Source organism: Hyperoodon ampullatus (genome assembly GCF_949752795.1).
Source record: "Hyperoodon ampullatus genome assembly, chromosome: 2".
NCBI classification, from domain to species: Eukaryota; Metazoa; Chordata; class Mammalia; order Artiodactyla; family Ziphiidae; genus Hyperoodon; species Hyperoodon ampullatus.
In genome coordinates this window covers 36575504-36596208 of record NC_136915.1, presented here as the reverse complement: position 1 = coordinate 36596208, position 20705 = coordinate 36575504, and the positions used below count along the sequence as shown (strand labels likewise).

Sequence of the window (20705 nt, the reverse complement as noted above, 5' to 3'; positions counted from 1 at the left end):
GACTCCTGCTTATTTAGTTTCTACAGCCACAGTCATCCTCTGGCAAACCCACCTCCTACTTGGCTCTCAGTATTTCCTTGTTTGAACTCTCCAAGAGGGAATCTGATTGGCCAGACTATCTTTCCAAATTGGACAAATCAAAGATCTTGGGCTATTCTATGGATTGGCTGCCCTTGGATCAGATGTCTTCCCGTGGTCCAATCAGTCGGGGCTGAGAGGGGACAGCCCGCCCATAGCCGCTCAGTGCGGAGTCCAGGGATGGGGGCAGTTTTCCTTATAAAGGACTTCGTACTTTGTTCCTACAAAAGAAACCTAAGAAAACGGTTCAGAGATGGGACCAAGAAGTGCATTAAAGTGCTTTTATAGCGCACGCGCACACACACGTTGAAATCCCTAATGACCATCAACAGAGTAGCATGATCAATTCTGGGCTGTCCAGGCGCGGAACAGTGAGCAGCTAATTCAAGGTTTTCACGGGAAATGCTCACGAAATAATATGCCATAAAATCGCATATACACTATGATCAGGGTTTTCTAAGAAAAGACTGCACGTGTTTAGTTTTTGCTCTGTACGGGAAAGTTAACGGGTGAGTGGTGCGGCACACACTTTCAAATGTTCCATAATGAACAGGTACTCTGGTTATAATGAAGGAAAAACACGAAGCGTTTGTTAGCGTCCACGCTCCTTCACGTTAACTGGGCCCGCACGCCCTCCCCGCGCCGCCCTCTCCCGTCAGGGAAAGTGCACTTTTCTGGCCAGTCCGCGGTTTTTACGACGCACGGCTTTCCCAGCCGGAGAGAGCCGGCACCCAGCTCGCGGCGACAGCGCGCCCCCGCCCGGCGGGGCCGGGCTCCTCCGCCGCCTCGGAGCCCGCCCCGCCCCGCCCCCCGCTCGGGCCCTCAGTCCCCTCCCCTCCCCGGCCCCGCCCGCGGTTGCCGCCTTCCGGCTGCGCGGATTCTGCCCAACCCGCGCTCCCGGCCGGACATGGCTCCGCTGCGCTTCTCGGCCAACGTGTCGTGGCTGTTCACCGAGCTCCCCGGCCTCACCGCGCGGCTCCGGGCCGCGGGCAGTTCGGGTTTCGAGGCGGCCGAGGTCGGCTGGCCGTACGGGGAGCCGCCGGAGGCGCTGGCGCGCACGGCGCAGGAAGTGGGGCTACAGCTCGTGCTGATCAACACGCCCCCGGGTGCGCCGTGGGGGCCCGGGCCTAGGCGGGGCGAGCCGGGAGAGCGAGCCGGGAACTGAGGCCCATTCTCTCCGCAGGAGACCGAGAGAAAGGGGAGATGGGGCTGGGGGCCGTTCCCGGGAGGCAGGCGGCCTTCCGAAATGGGCTGGAGCAGGCTGTGCTGTACGCCAAGGCTCTGGGCTGTCCCAGGTATCCTCCTCTCTCCAATCCCCCGCCCCCATGACCCACGAGAGAACAGGCCGCCGGGGCTTGAGAGGCTCAGAGGTCCGAGCGCACTGGCCCTTCTTCGCCCCTTCCGTCCGGGTCCCTTGTAAATTGCCTCCTGTATTTCATCTGTTGTGTGTCACTCTCAGTTTGCAACTCCTTCTTGCTCAACTCATGCTGGGAGCTTAGTCTGACGTGGGAGATGGCACAGTAAACAAACGGAGTGATCCATTTGAGGACAGGTCAGTTCAAGGAGGCTGTGGGAGCAGGTAGGCAGTAACTCTTTCTGGGATCAGAGAAAGCTTCTTACAGGTAGTAAGTAGTGGGTCTCTAGTGGGCACTTGCTTGAGGTAAGGAGCATTCCAGTCAAGGATGCAGGGGCCAAAGGCAAGAGGGGCTTGCTGTGTTCTGCAGAGTTTATGAGGCTGGAAATGTAACCTGTCTGCTTTGGAGGTGGCTGAAAAGGATCAGGTGGTGAAGTGAGGGGGACTCAAAGTGGGGCTGATCTCATAAATGTCAAATCCTGCACAGAGCAACCAGGCTGAGAAGGAACTGGCAACAAGGGGTTATTAAGGGGGTGGAGGGGTGTGTGTGCAGAAAACAGATGGGAAGCTAAGAAACAGATGCAAGGAAGAGTGACAAGCAGCGTGGAATTCCTGGGAAGGGTAAGGGTCAAAGTAATTTTTTAAAGGTGAGACTTAATCATGTTTGTAGGCATGAGGAGAAGGGGCACGGAAAAGGGAATTTGGAAGTACAGGAGGGGCTAAGTGAGAGACCTGGGGAGATGGGAAGCCGGCATGATGGGAGAGCAGCTGGAAGAGGTGCACCCAGGGAGCGACGGAGTGAAGGCTCGCGCTTCGAGGATGGACTCCACAGCCCCCTCCAGGCCCATTTTCCCCACAGGATTCACCTGATGGCTGGCCGAGTGCCCCAGGGGGCTGATCGAGCAGCAGTCAGGGGTGAAATGGAGACAGTTTTTCTGGAGAACCTGAGGCACGCAGCTGGGGTTTTGGCTCAGGTGAGACGGTGAAAACACATACGGACACACATGCTTCATGAATGTGTGTGTGTGTGGAGGGGATGCACAGTGGGGAGAGCAGTGAGGCACAAGGCTGGGCCCCGGTCCAGGCCGGAGGGATTGGTGACGGGCTTGATCGGTGATTGAGGGGGTACAAACCTCCGGGAGAGCTCTACTCACGGATCCCGCCTGGTGCTAGGAGAACCTTGTGGGGCTGCTGGAGCCCATCAACACCCGCATCACGGACCCCCGGTACTTCCTGGATACGCCCCAGCAGGGTAGGACCCCAGCCCTGTGTCTCCTCCTGTCCCTTGATTCTTGCACACTCCTTGAGTCTCATGGCCCCCTCCCCGGTTTCTCTCCCAGCGGCAGCCATCTTAGAGAAAGTTGGAAGACCCAACCTCCAGTTACAGATGGTAAGTGGGAGAGAGGGAGTGCTTCTCAGAGGGCCCATGGGCCTGTGTTCTCCAAATCCAGGCAGAATGGTGTGGCCTGCAGGGTCTGTGACTGTCGGAATCTCTGCCCCAGGACATATTCCACTGGCAGATCATGGACGGGAACCTGACAGGGAACATCCGGGAGTTCCTGCCCCTCGTTGGTGAGAGCCCCTTTCTTGGCTTCTTCCTAGTTTGCTATGCTGCTTCCTCTGTCCTCCCACTCTTTCTACCCCCCACATCTGCTCCCAGGGCACGTGCAGGTGGCACAGGTCCCGGGCCGAGGGGAACCCGGCAGCCCTGGAGAGCTGAACTTCCCCTATCTGTTCCAACTGCTGGAAGATGAAGGCTACAAAGGCTTTGTGGGCTGCGAGTACCAGCCTCGAGGTGAGGGTGGGCTGAGCTCCAGGCCTGGCCCTGGGGAAGGGGCTCTGGAGGGACAGGTGTCAGGCAGGGGCTGTTTTCCTCCTCGTGGGTTGAGATGCCTCGGGTCCCTCTCCCCTCAGGAGACACGGTAGAGGGCTTGAGTTGGCTACGTTCGTACTGGGATAAGCGGGGCCGCCCACAGGCTGGCCAGTGAGGTCCTGCGCTCCAGCCACACACCTCTGGGATGGTGAGCTGCACACCCTGAGTCTCCTCTGAATTAAAGACAATCTGCTGAAGGTTTCCATGTGTGTATGTTATTGGAGGGGGAGGGACACACAGTGCCTAACTTTCCAGTTTCTTTGGGTCACTTCCTTCCTGCAGAGAAGGGACATACAGCTCACGTTCAAGTCCTCCAGTCTGTGCCAGTGTTGGCTGTGGAGATGGGAGAGCTTTTGAGCTCCCCACCTCACGTACAGATGAGAAACCAAAGGTCCGAGAGCAAAGGGACTCACCCGTGGTCACAGATGCTTCAAAGGCAGAGCTGGGATTGGAACCCAGGTGTCTTATCTCAGTGGCAATTGGCCAGCAATGATGTCCCAGTGGGAAGTGAAGACCACAGGGCTCAAGATGGGGGTGGGGGAGGCGGGTGGCTGACAGCAAACCGAGACTCGGAGGCAGGATTCAGGCAGGGGAACTCTAAGGGGTCTACGTGCCACCTGATGTGGAGAATTCCCAGACTCTACCAAGTGAGCAGGGAGGAGGAGTCTCCTTCTGGCAGGGCCCAGGGACCTGAGATGGCATGGGCACCTCAGGGGGGTGACCGGACCTTCTGGATCCCTGGGCTGGTCAGTGGCAGCGAGTGTTTAGGGAGGGCAGCTCCTGCTACCAGGTCCCCAAGACACATTCACACAACCTTTGGCAGCCCTCAGTGTCCAGTCTTGCCCGGGGGCCCAGGAGGGCTGGTCAGTCCTGCTGCAAGTGGGCAATCCTACAGAGCCATAATTCGAGGACATTCAGTGGTCCATCCCTCAGAGGAGGCGGGTCCAGAGGGTGAAGCAGGCTGTGTTGATGACGGACTCCAGGTGGTGGTAAGTAGAGACCAGCTGGGCAGGGGGGCTCTCGCTGTCCTGGGGCTGTACCGGGAAGGGCTCTCGGAAAACCACTGTCAGAGACTGGGGAACATGGGGCGGGGGTGGTGAGAGGAGGGCAGGCTGAGCCCAGGGAGCAGGGCTCCCCAACCTCAGCAGGCTCTGGGATGGAGCATTTGGGGTACAGCCTCCCACTAGGCTGACACAAAGCCCCTTACCGCCCCCTCCCGTTCTCACCGTCTTTCCCAAGTGGGAATCCAGAAACACTAGCACAAAACAGTCAGTGAACTTCTGATTCAGCACAACCTGCAGCAAAAGACAAAATGAGATGCGGAGTGAGGCACAGACCCTCCTTGAAGGCATCCTGAAAGTGGGACCAGTCTGAGGAAGGCCCGCTTCCATCACCACACCTGACCCCACCTGCACTGAACGGTCACCCAGGACCTCCTCCAAGCCCAATCTCGGTCCTCGTCCTCACTGGCTCCCGGTTAGCCTGTCCAGCCTCATCAGAATGAGCGAGTGGTACTTGACTGGAAGGCCCTGCATAAGCTGACACACTGAAGCCCATCAGCGAAGGAGGGTTCTCTCCCCTTGACATGAGCCCTCCTTTCCTCCTGGGTTTCATGTCTCTGGCCTCCCTGATGCCTGTCGCTGGTGATCAGCTTTGTGATCTCTCCCTGGGCAGTTTCTTCTATGCCCAGCTTCAGTCACCACCTGTTTGTATAAGTGCTGCCTACATCTCTCTCCTGAGCTCCAATCCCCGATGTCCATATACCTTCTAGACTGTGGTCCTTGAAGGTCCTCCTGGGCCTCAGATTCAATTCACCCTTCCCCCAAACCCACTCCTGCTTCAGCGTTCCCGCCACCCACAGAAGCATCCCCATCTGCTCACACCCACCTGCACCACCGCAGCCTTACCCTAACTAACCTCAGCTTCTCTGGGTGATGCTTTGTCACACCTTGAAACTAGTCTTCCCCACAAGCACTGTGCCGCAGGACCCCTTACCACAGACCGAGTACCTTTTCTTTTGAAATCTTCTCTTGAATGTCTCCTCTCCTGATCACTGCTCTCGTTGGGGCCATCCTTTAGGCTCTCAATCCCCAGGCTTGTGCCCACTGCCATAGCTCTCCTCTCTACCTGTCCTTCCCAGCAACCTGTCAACCTCTACTGTGTGCACCAATCACCTGCAGATCTGGCTGAAAGGCAGGTTCTGAGCCAGCAGGTCTAGGGTGGGGTCTGAGAGTCTGCACTTCGGTCAGCGCCCAGGTGGTGCTGACGCTGCTGGTGTGAGGAGCACACTTTGGTAAAAAGGCCTGAAAGCCCAGGAAGTCTTTTCTGGGACTGGAACCTCCAAGAGCAAATACTCCCAAGGTTCCAGAGCTTGGCCCTCAGGATCGCTAGCCAAGGTTTGTGCTTTTTGTTAGCCCTGAGGGCACAGCTCTAGGTTATTCTCAGTGAATCACATGCTGTGGCTTGGTGTTTGAAGGGTTTTACATCTATCTACCGGTGTGGTCACTCCATGTCAGCCTCCCTGTTTAGTCAGACTGGGGTTCTTTGAGGGGGACCTTATCTCTCTGATGAGGATTTCTGCTGTGTCTCCCCTTTCAGAGGAAGGTCAAGGAGACTTACCAGGTACTGAGTTCCCAAGTCTGGGCTCTGGAAATGGCGACAGCTCTGGGGAAAGCGGCTTAGGAGAACCTTGATCAGGCTCTGGTACCAGGAGACCGTCATAGACAGGAAGCAGTCCTAGGGGAAGGTCCACAGGCATGGATCTGCTGTTCCAGAACCACCTCTGAGACCCTTGCAACCTCTACCCTGGCTGCCAGTGGAATTCCTAGCATCCATCCCAGCCCCTTCTGGAACCCACAGCTGCTTACCAGCTGGGGGTCGATGTCCCCAATGGATTTGGCATGGACTGCTTCTAGGAGCTCCTCCAGCTCGGCCAGGGCCAGGCGCCCCCCTAGTCGCAGCCGATCAGGTCCTGGTGGTTCCAGCAAGAAGAGGCGCTTCCAAAGGGTGTCCCGACGGCAGTGCCCTCCAGCCAGCCGTACCAGCTGAGCCAGCCGTGCCCGTGCCACGCCCACCTCTGCAGCCAGTGGGGGGAAGAGGGGAGCCGGTCCAGGGGCCAGACCAACCCCTGAGGCCTCCCCAGGGCTACTGGCTGAGCTCCCAGGAGCCTCTGGCTCAGGGGGCAGTCTGGGCGGCTTCCGGAACCGGCGCATGTCAGCAGTGAGTCTGGGGAAGAGCTCTCGTTGGCTGGTGAGCACCACGAAGAACTGCAGCCTGGGGGGGAGGGGGCAGGAGTGTGACGGTCACAGCAGGAGAGACACAGGGCAACAGCAGGGAGCGGCTGGGCAATGGGCAAGTTCAAGGCAGGGGCTCTGCTGACCGCAGAACGTGCCGCTCGGCCTCTCCTTGCTCCTCAAAGGGTGCGGCACAGTGACAAACAAGCAGAGACACGTCGAAGTCGTCCTGGTGACGAAGTCCCTCAGAGTCCAGGTAGGAGCCAGAGCTGTGCGGTGGGGGTTGGGGAGAGGTCAAGCCTGAGGTTCTGATGAAGCCAACCCCACCCCTTCTGCCCAAGAAAACGCGGGTCCCCCACTGCAAGGATGACCCCGACTCCGGCTCCAGGCATCCTCTCTCGCCTTACCTGTGCCACGCCGACACCAGGGCGTACTCATTATGTTCGGGGCCTCCTGGCCGGGCCATCCGCAGTGGCTTCATGTGGTAGGAGCTGGCATGGTCGGCCACGTAGTTGTACAACTGGTGGGCAGCAATGAGCGGAGTGGGGAGCTCCAGGGTCCCTGAGGGGCGAGTTACAGGAGACACTGAGTCTGGGACAGACACAGTGATCTGGTGGGGCCGGAGGATGGGAATCCCTGAGGCTCTGATCGGCTGGCAGGCCGATTCTTTCTGGGGAGATCCTGAGGGACATGGAGATGGGACAGAAGTGGCTCAGGACACAGAGGGGGCAGGGTACACATGACACAGGATCTAAACTTTGCTTGCTATGAAAATTAAACCAAACTTGCTATGAAAACAGACTGGGAAGAACTTAAGACAGAGACATGGGGACAGGGTCCAGGCGACATGAGGCGACTTGACCATATAGGACAGGAGAGGCAGAGACAAGGTCTGGCCCCCGAAGTGGTCCCCCCGGCCCTGGCTTGAGACACCTGGCGGCCTGTTCTTTTTCGGGTTCACTGGCTTGCCCCTGGGCACTGACCTTGGTAAATGTGATTGCGGCCGAAGTGGGGCCCATCAGGGTGGTGGGCCAGGAAGTGTCGCAGGAAGGTGGTGAGGTGGTAGCCGTGCCGCAGCACCAGGTGGGCACCCAGCACGTGCTGGTGCACGAGGCGCAGGTGGAAGTCGTAGCTAAACGAGTGCACGTGCATCAGGTCCCGCACCTTGTCACACTCCTCCGTGAACAGCATGGACAGCTGGGGAGGTGGGGGGGAACCAGGTCAGGAAACGGTGGCAGGCTGCCCGCACATCTCACTTCCCTCCTCTTGCCTGGGAAACGGCAGCTCAAGATTCACCCCGTCGCCGTGGGCCCCTCTGCCAGAAACGCTTCTATGAGAAGCCCTCCTCATTACATTATACAGTGTTGTAACTCTGTTTACATGAACTGACCATTTTGAGACATGAACCTTTTTTACTCTGTATCCCAGTCTCCACTCACGTCTGGCACAGATTCACGCATGTAACAAATACTTGTCGAGTGCCTACCACGTGCCTACCTGGTACTGTTCTAGTTGCTGGGGATACAAACCCCTACCCTCAAGGAGCTTACAGTCTAGTAGTGGGGAGATAAGACAATAAACATTAGGCAGAGTAAATGAGTAAACAGCACGTTAGTAGACGGTTATGGAAAATCCAGCAGTAAATAAAGCAGGTGTGGTTATAAACAGGGCGGTCAGGGTAGGCCAGGTGTGTAATTACTCACTATTGGAAAGGTTTTCCTGGTCGCCTCCCATCTCTCCAGCTTTATCTTCTCATCAAATTACTTGCTCTTCCGAAGTATACCACATATTTTCTCTACACTCTTGTACCTGCCGTTCTCTTTGCCTGAATGCTGCTCCCCCTGATCCCCAAAGCTGGCTAACTCCCACTCATTTGTAAAGCTTCTGGGACATCCTGCCAAGGCTAGTCCAGGGCTGGCCTCCTCTAATTCATCTGTGAATGAATGAATGAATGAACAAACCAGTGATGCAGGAAGAAAGGAGGGCAGAGACACAGAGCTGGTGCTTCTCTTGGTGTAAATCAGTGTTACTGAGAGTGTGTTAACAGTTGGATAGGTGATGCTAGACTGGCAGAATCTACCTGACCATGACTGTAGAAGCAGCAGTTGCCTAGGAGTCAGAGTAGCTGCATGACCTTGGGTAAGTCACAACCTCTCTGCTTCAGTTTCCTCATCTACCATGGAGATAAAGGAAAGATCCTCATAAATTTAGAGCTGCATGATAAACTGCAGTAACCAAGGATAAGCCTCAGAGTCAGAGACCCAGCTTGCAACCCTAGTACTGCCAGCAACTAGCTGTGTGCCCTGGGGCACATCACTTAACCTCCGTGAACCTCAGTTTCCTTATCCGCACAGTAGGAGTAAAATTCTCCTCTTCCCTTAGCATGTATACTAAGCAGTTAATAAATACATAATAGCTATAATAAAGCAACTTAGAAATCTAAGTAAGGTTAGAGATTAGATATGTAGGTGCAGAGAGAGCTAAGCTGGATGGAGATCAGGGGGCAGGGCAGCCAGGACTTCAGGAAGCTCAAGAGAATAATGGGGTGGGTCCTTCCCGCCAGTACTACAGCAAAGTGTGAAAGAGTACCTGCCTGTCCAATCTCCCTTCTGTGCCCTGGCCCAGGTAGGTTCCTGCACTAAAGTCACCAAGCTTTCCTGGATCTCACTATCCTGTGATGACTAGACCAGGCATCCACACCCAAGTTAAAGGCAACCACATGTGGGCTGGATCTAAGCTGTCCAGATACGGGAAGAGTTTGTGCCATCTGTACTGGAGGGCGACAGACCGCACCCAGTCAGACCCTGATCTCTCAGAAACTCAACTCAAGGCACAAGGAAGGCAGAAGCCTAACAACGAAGGGGCCGAACTCACTCAAGGCTGGAGGGCTTCGGGTCTCTGACCACACTCAGTCGCGACTCATTCGTTCTGAGCCCTCTTGAGTGCTCAGAACCTCATGGGGTGCAGAAGCCCTGGCTTCAGGCAGTCAGACAGGGACAGAAATAACAACTGAGTGTGGGGGGCTGTGCTGTGTGGGTGGGGACTCTAGTCCACATTCTAAGTGTTAGTGACTATATGGACAGTGCCAGGTTGTCCCCAGCCCTAGATGAGGCCAGGACTGCCCATGGCACCGACCCACCCATGTGTCAGATTACCTGCTCTGCTCAAATGTCCTCACTGTCTACCCATCTATGGTCAGTGCCAGAATGACCACAGGGCCAGACCAGCCACTGTGCTGCACTGCCTTCTGCCCCCAGTGCCATGGCTGAATACAGCTCTGGACTACCACAGAGTAAGACTGGTGCCTGAGGCAGTCACAGCACTGGAATGGCCCAGACGCCTGCAGCACCAGATGGTCACAGGGGCTGCACTGCCTATGGCTGAGACCCCACAGCCCTCCATCCCCACTACATACCTGGGAGTTGACAGCTTGCCCCATGGGGATTCGGGAACATTCCAGGGCAAACTGTTTGACACAGAAGTAACAGCCCTGGAGAGAGGACGAAGATGAGGTCAGGAGGGCGAGAGACAGGTGGGCCTGGCTCTCCCCATGTAGAGCTCCTTCTGCTCACCTGGAAGGCCAGCTCCATGAGGATGATGCCCCCGGGCAGTGCCCGCTGCAGGTGGTATGTGGTGACGGGACAGCCAGTGCTCTGCAGAAAGGAAAAAGACGGGGGTTCAGGGGCAAGGGGCAACGGCAGGGGGCTCACCAGCCTCGGACCATCAGGGAAAGTCCCCTGGTCAGTGCCTTTAATGGTGTCAGGCTGGGGTCAATGGCCTCAGTCATCACCCAGAGCCCCTGGCTTTAGGCCTTGGACAAATAATTCAGGCTCAGTAATGCTGGTGTCTGAGGCATCACTGATTTCACTCTTGGGGAAGGAACACGATGACGTGTTACCTTGGGGCTCCCTTCAGTCTTGGCTTTCGGGCAGGAGAAGGAGCCCCGACCTTCTGTTCCAAGGATAGCCATGGCCCGCAGCCGGCTGGTGCTGCAGAAAAGGAAGAGGGACAAGGGGGTGAGGCGGGCCAGTGGGGTGAAGGGTTACGACTATCAGACCCAGAACCCATTTCACGTGGAATCGTTCTGCAGGAGAGGAGACAGGCCCAGAGAAGGGAAAAACCTGCCTGGGGTCCCACGGTGGGTAAGTGGCAAGGCTAGGCCAGGAGTCCAGGGCTCGATTGTGGGGCGGGGCTCTCTCCACAGCAGCTGCTGCTCTAAGGGGGAGGCGGAGACCAGGCCCCTCTCTTCCAGTGAGAGGGTGAGGGTAGAGCCGCAGAGGCTGCTGTGATTGGGGAGAGACACCTATGAGCGGATGGAGATACCTGCTTACTGTGGACAGCAAGGGAGGGGAGAGTGTGATGTCTGTCTAAGATTTCATGGGGAAAGCGCAAGCAGATGCTTGATGCCCTGGTTAGGGACGTTCACCTGAGAGGGAAAAGGGGTTCTCTTTTGACCTGGGAAGGGCATTTTCAGTGTTCCACAGGCCTGCTGTTCTTCGTTTCTCAACTCAGAGGCAAAGGGAAAAGAGAAATACTGTGAATGAGGACAAAGTAGAGAGGGCCAGTGGGACCAACTCATACTCAGGAGCTATAAACCACTGGAACTCCTGCTGGGGGTTCAAAGCCTCTGGCGAGAAATGTCCCACTTAATCCTCAAGGAAATAGGGACCAGACCTAACTAGTGATTGGTGATGGTTAGAGACTGGAGAGGAAGGAAGGCCTGACTTTAAATTTTCCTCTAGAAACATATTTTTAATCCTAGTATCTTTGGTTTTAAAAGGGAATTCTGATTTCTGGGAAGAACATAACTGAATGGGAAGGATGCGAACTCCAGAGAAATCCCTACAGCTGGGAACTGGCTGCGGAGGGCAATGAGCAGAGAGCTCCTCCTGGGGTCTGTCACTGAGAAATGAGAGGGGCGCTGAATGAAATGTCCCAGAGGCGCAGGCCTGTCCTCTCTTCCTAAGGCCTGGAAAAGAGAGGGAGGCCTGGGAGGTAGAGAGCTGGTTACAAAAATGCTAAGGAGTTGGAATTGGCTTTCTGGGCCAAGAGGGCGTCTTGAGTAAGGAACTACAACTTATATTTACTAGTCTGAAAAAGTATCAAACTGAAAGCAGAGAGGAGGGAGAAAAAAAACTCACACATCTGGATACATGAAAGCAACGGCATAACACGAACAGACATTTTCCCATGCAGCCACTGGGAAGGAGCTGGGAACATAGAATCTGGAGGCTCAGACGTTGAGAGGGGCATAGGGCACGGGCCACAGAAATGGGAATTTGAGACTTGACACAGGATGGGAAAGGTGGCTGCAGAGTTTTCACTGCGTTCTGGGGAGATGGAAGGTGTTGCCAGAGGAGCTGTCTACCACTTCCCAGGACTCAGACCTCTCACTACTGGCCAGTGAGTGAACATGACCAAGAACAGGCCAGAGGACAGTGATGCGAGTAGGCCCATTGCAGGGGTCCTTGGTGAGAAAAAAACAAAACAAAAAACAAACAAAAAAAACATGGTGAGAAAAGAACTTCCTGGGCCAGGAACCATGTAAATCTCTGGAGAGGTCAGGAAGTGACCAGGACAACAATCGTTAAGACCCAGGTCCAAGAGCCTGTACAGGACTGGTGTGTGTGGATGGACACCAGCGTGAAAGTGCAGAAGACACATGTGGGCAAGCAGCTCTGTGAAAATGTACCCAGTTTGTGTATGAACGTGGCCATGAGTTCCACGAGATGTGTGAGGCTTACGGAATGTGCTTGAGAGCTGCAGGTAGGTGTCCCAGATCCTCACGTGTGTGTGCGGGCCTGATGAGATGGATGTACGCAAGGCCCAAATTACCCAAACAGGACCCAAGAGGAAGGGTGTGTGGGGCCTCACCTGCTGTGGAGGAGAAGAGGAGGGTGGGGAGACGAGACGCGCTCACCTGCGGGCGGGCGAGGAGGGCCGCAGCGGCACCAGCACAAAGCCCATGCTCTGCAGATACTGCACGTACTGCTGCAGGAAAGCTAAGCTCAGCTCCTTCAGCCAAGGCTCCTCCCGGGCGCCCGGTGGAGGCCCATCCGAGGAGTCGCAGCTGGCGGAGGCCTCTCGGCTCCCAGACCCTGACTCAGGGCGGTGGCGCCGCTGTGGGAGTGGAGATTAAGAAAGGCTCTACCCACCATCAACCACCCTAGCAGGGGTGGAGGAATGGAGGTCCCTGTTGGGTAAAGGGAGGTCCCACAGGAGAAATCCAGAGTCTGGAGCCTCACCTGCCCCTCCGGGGGCCCAGAGGTCTCTGGGGGCCCATGCAGCCAGGCTGCGGGGTCGAAGAGCAGGGCCGTCGCACAGTAATGCACCAGGCGGGACGACTGTTTCAGGGTCTCCAGCTCCCCAGCCTGGGGAAATGGGCAGTGAGCACCGGGGTGGTGGCCAGGGCAGGGTCATGGGACGCTCCCAGAGGACGCGGGTTGGCCACTCACACTGATGGGCATGCTGGCTGGGGCGGAGCGCTGCTGCCACGTTACAAACAGGTTCTCCATCTTCATCTGGCGCTCCAGTTCTGGGGGTTGGAGGCATTAGTAGCAGCCCCCAGGACTGGCCACCCCTCGCCCTGCCAGACTCCACAGACTGCCCTGCCTGCTGCCCGGCTCAGCGCCCTCACCTCTGCGCTCTGCCATCTTGATCTCCAGGAACTGTTGTCCATGGTAGGTGACAGGATCGGGCGGTCTGGGCACAGGGCCGAGGGAGGAGCTGGGGCGGGCGGCCATGATATCCCTTAGGGCCTCATCGAAGGGGAATGTGTCCAGGGAAAGGGGGCCCCCACCCCGAGAGGACCCACTCAGCCGTCCCTGCTCGCGGCTCAGAGGGGGGCTTGCACTCCGGATGAGGGTCTCTGCTTCCATGGTCGGCAGCAGGAATGGGTTTGGCTCCTAAGAGAGACGGAGCCTCACAAGGAGTCCATGGCCTTTGCCCTCAGACCTCCTCTCCCACCGCCCCCGTGGCCTCCTCTCTCAGACTCTCCCTCCCCACTGCCCCTGCCCTCAGCCTGTCCCCTCTCCTGTTCCCGAACTGCTACTTCCTTTAGCTGACCACTCAGGAGAGGAGGGAACCTGAGCAGCAGGCACCTTTTCGTCACGCACTGGGAAGTCCAACTGGCCGTAGTGGTGGAACAGCCCTAGCTTCTGGCTGAGAAGGCAGAAGATGAGATGGGCGCGTGCGTTCTGCCACTGCACGAGGCGAACCAGTGCTCGGCCCAGGGCCGCCCCCAGGTCTGGAGCCCAGTTGTAGGTCAGCAGCTGCAGCTGGAAGTCAGGGCTCAGCGTCAGTGGGATCATGGAGCCCCTCCTCCCAGCCAGCCTCTGGTCCCATGTCTACCTTCTTGTCCATGACCTCCAGCAGCAAGAACCTCTGCCGGGGAGCATTTCGCCCCAAGCTCCCGTCGCCTCCTGGCTCGAAGCGCTGTACGGCTTTGGCAGCTGCGGGGTCAGGGAGGGGCAAAATGAGGGTCTGGGGGTGATCCCCCTCGATCCCACCCTGCCTCCCACAGGGTCAGCGGCTCCAGGGTCAGTCACTCTGAGCCCACCCTCCTCCGGGCCGTGGCCTCACCCTGCTGGGTGGGTCTCCTCCACTGCGAGAAGTTCCTTCCCAGAAGCAGCAGATGCCGCTCAGCTGCCGGGCGGGGAGTTGGGCCCAGCTGTCCAAGGGAACAAGGACTGAAGATCTCTGGCTCAGAAGCCCTAGTGGGAGGGATGGACAGAAAGCAGACCATCCATGGCCCCATTCCCTGGTTATCTCCTCCTGGGCCAGGCCCTCACCTCTCCTACCTCAGCTTCCATGAGACCCCAAACTCACAAATGCTGCTCAAAGATGCGGACACTGGTGTCTCCAGCCATTGAGGTGACCAGAGTGGTGAACTCAGACAGGACAGATGGGAGCAGGAACCGGGACACCATGTGAGTGGAGCTCCTGGACACCGAGGCACATCCTGGATCCAGGACACAGAAGTCACGGTGGGGCTGTGGCATGGGGACCAGGGCAGGAGCTTAAGGGTGGGACTGTTGAGATGGATGTACGCAAGGGCTGGGGTCTCACCCATCTGAACCATGAACTCCATCCAGCGCTGAGCGACAAGAGCAAACACAGGCTGCAGGGTGCCCGCTTCACCCTCCTCCAGCTGTGTGGTCCTGCGTCTGAAGACACAGCAGGAGTAACAGCCTTGCACCCACATACAAGACGGCTGTGTTTACACACACCCAACATCCCCTGTGACCACACACACACACCTTTGTCTCTGGGCTCCAGACTCTGGGCCTGCTGCCCGCTCAGTCCCACCAGGAGTCCGAACACTCTCTGTTTTGTGACGCCTCCGGCCCCGAGTGTCTTCTGGCCGATCCAGGACAATGTCATCAGTTGTTTTCGGGGAACCCAAGTCCCCACATTCTGTTTTACTCTGGGAACAATGCAGTGAATGAGGAGGGGCTAAAGGGAAGGGGAATGGGGCGGAGGACGGAGGCATCATGGAACGGTAACAAGAGCCTGGAGGATTTGGAGGCCCGGAGGCTGGCCAAGCAGCCTTGGACAGGCTACTCAACTTTCCGGAGCCTCAGCTGCCTCACTGGTGAAAGGCCTGCTGCAATCGTGCAGGCTGTGAGGATCCGACAGGAAAAGTGGAAGTGAAAGCACTTAACAAGCTGAGGCTCTCTCTGTATCAGTGAGAACTTGCCACACTCTGCACACTCCTATACAAGGCACAGGGCAGTTTTACACAACAGGAGATCTGGGGCAGGGCCTGTAGGGGCGTGTAGGGGAGACAGGAGGCAGACAAGAAGGCAGATGTCAACTTCACCACCTCCCTTGCTCCCATTACCAGCATATCCCAGAAGCTACGTCGGCCAGCTTTGCTTGGGGGTGTCACAGGCTCGCCGGGACGAGGGCCAGAGCCAGGCCCAGGGCCAGGGCCAGGGGGAAAGATGCTAGCTCGGCCTGCAGGGCTCTTGGTTTCCAACGACCCGCTCTTGAGACTTCCTGTGGGCACCAGACATTACAGACTCCTGTCACTGACCATCAATCCCCATTTCAGACAATCTAGCCCCAAGACTGGTAAGAGAGTGATGTGCCACTTACTCTACCTGTTCCTGAATGGCAGTATATGCAAGTAAAGGTGCGTGGCTGTGTGTGTTTGTGTGAAGGGAGTTCCTGACCATATATTCCCCCTCTCTGAGTGACCAGCATGCATACATTTCTACCAAGGCATATCACCTTGCTGATGCAGGGAAGGTGATGGACAATTGTGAACATGTATTTCAGATGGGGCCTCTGTGACGTCTCCCCAGACTCTCACGTTTGCACCTAGACCTGTGAGGTTCTCTGGACCCTGCATACCTGGGGACGTGTCCTCTGTACATAGTGAAGCTGGCAGCAGCCGGAGCTCCATGATGGCATCAGCCAGGGCCTGGCGAGCTGCTGCTCGGAGCTTCTCCTCCAGCTGCACGATACTGATGTTCCCCTTTTCCCACACATCCAGTCGAAGCCGTGGGGCCCCGTTCAGAGCTGGAGGAGAGAATGGGGGCCACTTGAGTGTGTCCCTGGTTTCTACAGCATTAAATGAACACCCCCTCCTCTGACCAAGCTTCCCTACCTGAAGAATTATCCGGCACGACTGGGCAGCGAGTGACTTGAGTCAGCTGCTCAAATGCCTCCTCCTGCAGTGGGTCTGGGGGCCCCGGAGAAGAGGGGGGCCATGATGCCAGTGAGATGGGGGCTCCCTCCTTATCCACAAAAGCTAGAGTGATGCAGGCGACCCCTGGGTAGAAATCCACAGGAAAGCTCAGGTCTGGGACTTCCAGGCCCCACCCCACCCCACCCAAACCCCCTCAGCTGCAAGGCTGGGAAAGGCCCTCAGCCGCGAGACAGAACAGGCTTTCCCATGCCTGGTGGTGCCACGGGCCCAGGCCCTGCACTGTACCTTTGCCCCCAGTGCCTTGTCCTCCAGGCTTGTTGTACAAGTAGATGTCCAAGTCGGGGAGGCCACCCTGTGGTGGGAGTGGATGCTGGGGAGAGAACGGCCACCGAACACTAAGACCAGGCAAATGGACAAATGCCATCAGGGAACGGGTATCCACAAGGAGAAGTGGGGGACAGCTACACGTAGACGCACAGGAAGACACAGGTAGATGATAAAGGCCGGGGAAGGGGGGCCTGGGTGTACACAGGTCCATGGACAAAGGTACATTGGCGGGGGGCATCTGTAGCAAACAGTTACACAGCAAGGGTGTGTGGTGGGTGGAGGGCCTGGTGCACGCGGGTGGGGAGAGGTGTGTGCAGTCTCACCTGGAAGTGATTCCGGCTGTTGCTGTCTGTGTACTTGGGCGAGTGCAGGAAGATGAGCAGATTCTGCCGCAGGTACCAGGCCAGGGCAGGAAGCCAGGGCCTGCAGGAGGGTGGCAGCGCCAGATGCAGCACCTCCGAGGGCAGACTTCCTGGGGGCTGGATGAACTGCAGAGGGGAGGAAGGGGAGTCAGAGATGAAGGAAGAGGTTCCCACGGAGACCATCCCTGTGGCTGCGGGGGAGCCACGCAGGGAGCCTGGGAGGGAGCTGACCTCCACGTCAGCCGGCGTCAGCTTGCAGTTCCGAACGAGCATGACTGTGATGACGTCCAGGGTGGCCTCATCCAGGCGCCGACGCAGAACCCGCACCAGCTCATCTGTGATCTCGGGACCTGGACACAGCCACGGTGGCAAGGTGGGAACACGGGCGGAGGATCCAGCTACCCCCATCCCAGCCCTTAACCCCAGACTCAAACAGGCTCCCATGCACCAGAGGCGGCCAGCACCAGGTTCTGGTTCTGGTTCTGCCAAGCTACTCGTTATGTGACCGTGGACAAGTGAGTCTAACCTCTCAAAGCCTTGGTGCCCCCCTCAATACAATGGGGATAATAATAGCAACTACCTCATACGTCGCAGTCTTAGCCCAAGACTAGTGCACACTTTTGAGCCATAAATAAATTAAATGAGCCAGTTGCCTACTGGATGCCTCAGTCTCAACGTATCCCAACCGAACCCATCATCTTCACCCCAAACCTGCCCCAGTACCCGGCCAGTGGTACCACCATCTCTCCACACAGTCACCCAGGACAGACACCTGGGTGTTAACTTTTACAGCTCCTCTTCCCTAAGCTGCATTTCAGTCAGCGACAGGTCCTATCCCTAAACATCCCAGGAGCCTGTCCTTTCCCACCCAGCTCCTGCTCGAGAGCCCAGAGCACAGCATGAGCTGGCATAAGAAGAAGAGAAGTCCCAGAGGGCTTTGGAACCTCATCTGGTCACTCCCCTACCCCTCCCCATGGCCCTCACCTGCCTGCCCTACGCCATGCACCAGCAGCTGGATATGTCTGTCCACTTGGCCCACAGGACGAGCAGCATCTGAACCTCGGCTGGAGGCCATGTCCAGGGGGGAACGAGGGCCCTGCAGGGAAACTCTGGTCAGGGCCCGGCTCCAGGGAGCAAAGTAGGAGGGAGCACGGGGGCATCAGGGAGTGGGGGGATACATGCCGAGGCTTCCTCAGAGCAGATGGGCTCCTGGCTTCGGGACAGAGCTAGGGACGGGGGCAGGGCATCGCCGTCCCATGGCCGCTCACTGCAGGACGTCTCCAGGAGCCTGGGAAAGAGTGGCAAGGGCTTTGGACATAGCTCCTCCTGTGCCAACCTTAACCCACGCTGTAGCCCATCTTCTCAGGGCCCACGTACCGCAGATAGTACACAGCCTTCGTTGCTCGCTCCTGATAAACAAACATATTCTTCCGGTTCACCACGGAGAAGGCATTGAGCACAGAGCGCAGGGCCTGGATGGCTGTGGGAGGAACATGGGTTCAGGAAACTCCCTTCTCCAGATCCGCCCCCACCTCGACCCCCCTGAACTCTACCTGCCCTCTCATGTCAACCACATACCCCGAGAGACCCCCATGCTGGGCCCCATTTTGAGGCGTGAGTGGACTCGAATCACGGTTCCCCACACAACGTCACAGGAGAAATGGCCAGGGACAAACTGCATGGTGGCTGCTAGGTATCCTCGGGGTCCACAGCTCTCATCAGCAGTGTAATCTGGGGGAAGGGAGACAGTGGATCAGAAATGGGACACAGCCCTCTGCCCTCAGAGACTTCTCACCTGTGAACCGGCCTACCTGTCCTCATTCCCCCTACTCCTCGGGCCTATTACTCTGCAGGGGGGATAGATGGTCATTTTGGGTAATAAGATAGGACCATGCTTTTAGGAAGATAAGTCACAGCACAAAGGTTTTCAGAACTATGTCAGGGAGATGTGGAGAAGGAGCTAAGAAAAGGTGTCAGGCAAGGCAAAGCATGAGAAAATCATGAAGATAATGCCAAGACACTCTGAGCCTGTCAAAACATATATATATACACACACATAAACATATACGGGGTACACAACATACACCCCACTTGTGTACTCATTGGGAGTTGCAACAATAACCCCATTAAAACAAAAAGGGCATGACTGCTTACACACACGTGCAGCAAAGTGGGGGAAAACTACGTCCTGTGCTTTGGAGGACAGCTCTCCCAGAGAACCCAAAGGGCAGTGTGGCTCTACGTGAGAGCCCATGGCCATAGCCCATGGCCTCAATCCACCCTTTTTAGGCTTCCAGGTCGATGAGGAACCTTCTGGTAGGTCAAGGTGGCAATTTGGTTTCCCAGAGAAGCTGCTGTCAGATGTGAGCAGCATACAGGACACCTGGGAGGCTGCAGAGTCTGGAATGGAATGCTGGTTGCTAAGGGTTTCAGCAAAACCATATGGAGAGACTAAAATGAGGAAGGGCTGGGTCTGGATTCTGACTGATCTTACATCCTGGGCTGCTGGGAGCCATTGTGAAGTAAAAGTGCTTGGCTGTCGCAGCTCATACTCGATTTGCAGAAGATGCTTCAAAACCCTGGGAAGTCCATCAATTATGGGGATTCTGCTTTGATATGGAATACATCCCAGGATGAGCTGAGAGATGTACTCTCCCAGAGCTGTTAGGAACGTTCATCCACAGACTTGCTGAGAATGTTAAAGATAAGGAGTGATCTGACTTTTATAACAGAGAGACAATGGCAAAGGAATGGCATGATCCGGCTTTCCTCTGTGAGTTGGGGTGAGAGGTCATGAGGAGTAAGAGAAGGGAGCAGAATTGCGGAGACTTCAATTACCATCTCGAGTAGATTATCACGTTTCCTAACCACGACTAGAAATCTCAGAAACCCCGAAGGGTTCTGTGCCTGCCTGCCTGCTTGCCTGGAGGGACAGCCAATCAGAAGGCAAATCCTTCTACTGGCCCTCAGGCTCCACCCCTCTTGTTTTTCTCCCCTGTGAGCTGGCCCACTTGTCCAGGATGCCCCTGCCCCCTTCTTCGGCCCTGTCTATTACCCTGCAGGGGAAAGACGGTCATTTTGGAAAACAAGGTAGGGCCAGGCAGAGGCGTGCATTTAGGAAGACAGGTCACAGCAGGGGCCTCTTCCGTGTACCTTCTCTCCTGTATTTCTCCCCCTCTGCTGGCTCTTTCCCGTGGAACATAAGGGTGCTCAAGTTTCTACCTTACTTTAACTTCCTGCCTTGCCTCCCACCTTGCTTTAGTTTCTGCCGGATCTACTTTGTCTCCTCCTCCACTGCCAGGCTACTTGAAAGACCAATTAGTCCCAGCTCCTCTTCCCGAACATCCTTTCATGTCTCCATTTCCTCTGGTTTCTACTCCCGTCTCTCCATTGAAAGCATTTTCACTAAAGTCACTGATGAACTCGCAACAGCCAAACCTGCTGATCTTTTTCTGTCCTTTCCTCCTTGCCCTGCCTGTATTACCTGGCACCGATGGCCAGTTAATGGTGACTCTACCCGCAGCTTCTCAACAGAGTCTTCGATAAAGGCAAGGGCAGCAGCATCCCCTGGGGAGGGAGGCTCCTGGGTGGGACCCACCATCACTGGGCAGGACTCACCATCACTGGGCAGTGGTGCCCGCTGACGGGAGTGGAAGGGGGTCTCGCTGCGCCATAGATCTTCTTCACTCTCAGCCACCAGAAGAGAGTTACACACGTGACTGTCATGAAGGTCCTGAAGAAGCAGCCGCTGGGAGAAGAAGGAGCAAGGTCTCAGGGAACGGAAATATTCCCCCATACAATGGTGGGGGTGGTGAGGGGTGAT

At 56.6% G+C, this 20705-nt stretch overlaps 2 protein-coding genes across 4 annotated transcripts in view; one reads left to right on the top strand and one right to left on the bottom strand.

Moving 5' to 3' along the window:
- Nucleotides 1-985: 985 nt before the first annotated feature.
- Nucleotides 986-3506, top strand: HYI (hydroxypyruvate isomerase (putative); the record flags this gene model as incomplete). Of its 2 annotated transcripts, none has more annotated exons than XM_079697566.1 (8): nucleotides 986-1184; nucleotides 1262-1373; nucleotides 2292-2406; nucleotides 2606-2684; nucleotides 2773-2822; nucleotides 2935-3004; nucleotides 3093-3227; nucleotides 3347-3506. In XM_079697566.1, 8 exons carry the CDS (start codon nucleotides 986-988, stop codon nucleotides 3418-3420), a joined length of 834 nt encoding a protein of 277 aa, XP_079553692.1. In that variant the 3' UTR covers nucleotides 3421-3506. The 2 variants fall into 2 exon arrangements, with proteins under 2 accessions (XP_079553692.1, XP_079553693.1); XM_079697567.1 differs by having other exon boundaries at nucleotides 3284-3506.
- Nucleotides 3506-20705, bottom strand: part of SZT2 (SZT2 subunit of KICSTOR complex) — a gene marked incomplete at its 5' end in the record, with an annotated part of 50820 nt that continues 33620 nt past the window's right edge. For both annotated transcript variants that reach the window (XM_079697564.1, XM_079697565.1), the window contains 31 exons: nucleotides 3506-4378; nucleotides 4532-4600; nucleotides 5925-6041; nucleotides 6173-6578; nucleotides 6685-6807; nucleotides 6946-7099; nucleotides 7522-7735; nucleotides 9954-10028; nucleotides 10111-10191; nucleotides 10437-10527; nucleotides 12459-12658; nucleotides 12784-12909; nucleotides 12994-13073; nucleotides 13176-13443; nucleotides 13639-13815; nucleotides 13889-13989; nucleotides 14120-14250; nucleotides 14366-14498; nucleotides 14606-14703; nucleotides 14797-14963; nucleotides 15381-15538; nucleotides 15896-16063; nucleotides 16152-16316; nucleotides 16479-16563; nucleotides 16844-17008; nucleotides 17114-17232; nucleotides 17867-17978; nucleotides 18065-18170; nucleotides 18260-18362; nucleotides 18461-18613; nucleotides 20501-20630. In XM_079697564.1, the coding sequence (XP_079553690.1) occupies nucleotides 4235-4378; nucleotides 4532-4600; nucleotides 5925-6041; nucleotides 6173-6578; nucleotides 6685-6807; nucleotides 6946-7099; nucleotides 7522-7735; nucleotides 9954-10028; nucleotides 10111-10191; nucleotides 10437-10527; nucleotides 12459-12658; nucleotides 12784-12909; nucleotides 12994-13073; nucleotides 13176-13443; nucleotides 13639-13815; nucleotides 13889-13989; nucleotides 14120-14250; nucleotides 14366-14498; nucleotides 14606-14703; nucleotides 14797-14963; nucleotides 15381-15538; nucleotides 15896-16063; nucleotides 16152-16316; nucleotides 16479-16563; nucleotides 16844-17008; nucleotides 17114-17232; nucleotides 17867-17978; nucleotides 18065-18170; nucleotides 18260-18362; nucleotides 18461-18613; nucleotides 20501-20630 (4419 nt within the window). In that variant the 3' untranslated portion in view covers nucleotides 3506-4234. The remainder of the gene's footprint in view (nucleotides 4379-4531; nucleotides 4601-5924; nucleotides 6042-6172; nucleotides 6579-6684; nucleotides 6808-6945; nucleotides 7100-7521; nucleotides 7736-9953; nucleotides 10029-10110; nucleotides 10192-10436; nucleotides 10528-12458; nucleotides 12659-12783; nucleotides 12910-12993; nucleotides 13074-13175; nucleotides 13444-13638; nucleotides 13816-13888; nucleotides 13990-14119; nucleotides 14251-14365; nucleotides 14499-14605; nucleotides 14704-14796; nucleotides 14964-15380; nucleotides 15539-15895; nucleotides 16064-16151; nucleotides 16317-16478; nucleotides 16564-16843; nucleotides 17009-17113; nucleotides 17233-17866; nucleotides 17979-18064; nucleotides 18171-18259; nucleotides 18363-18460; nucleotides 18614-20500; nucleotides 20631-20705) is intronic.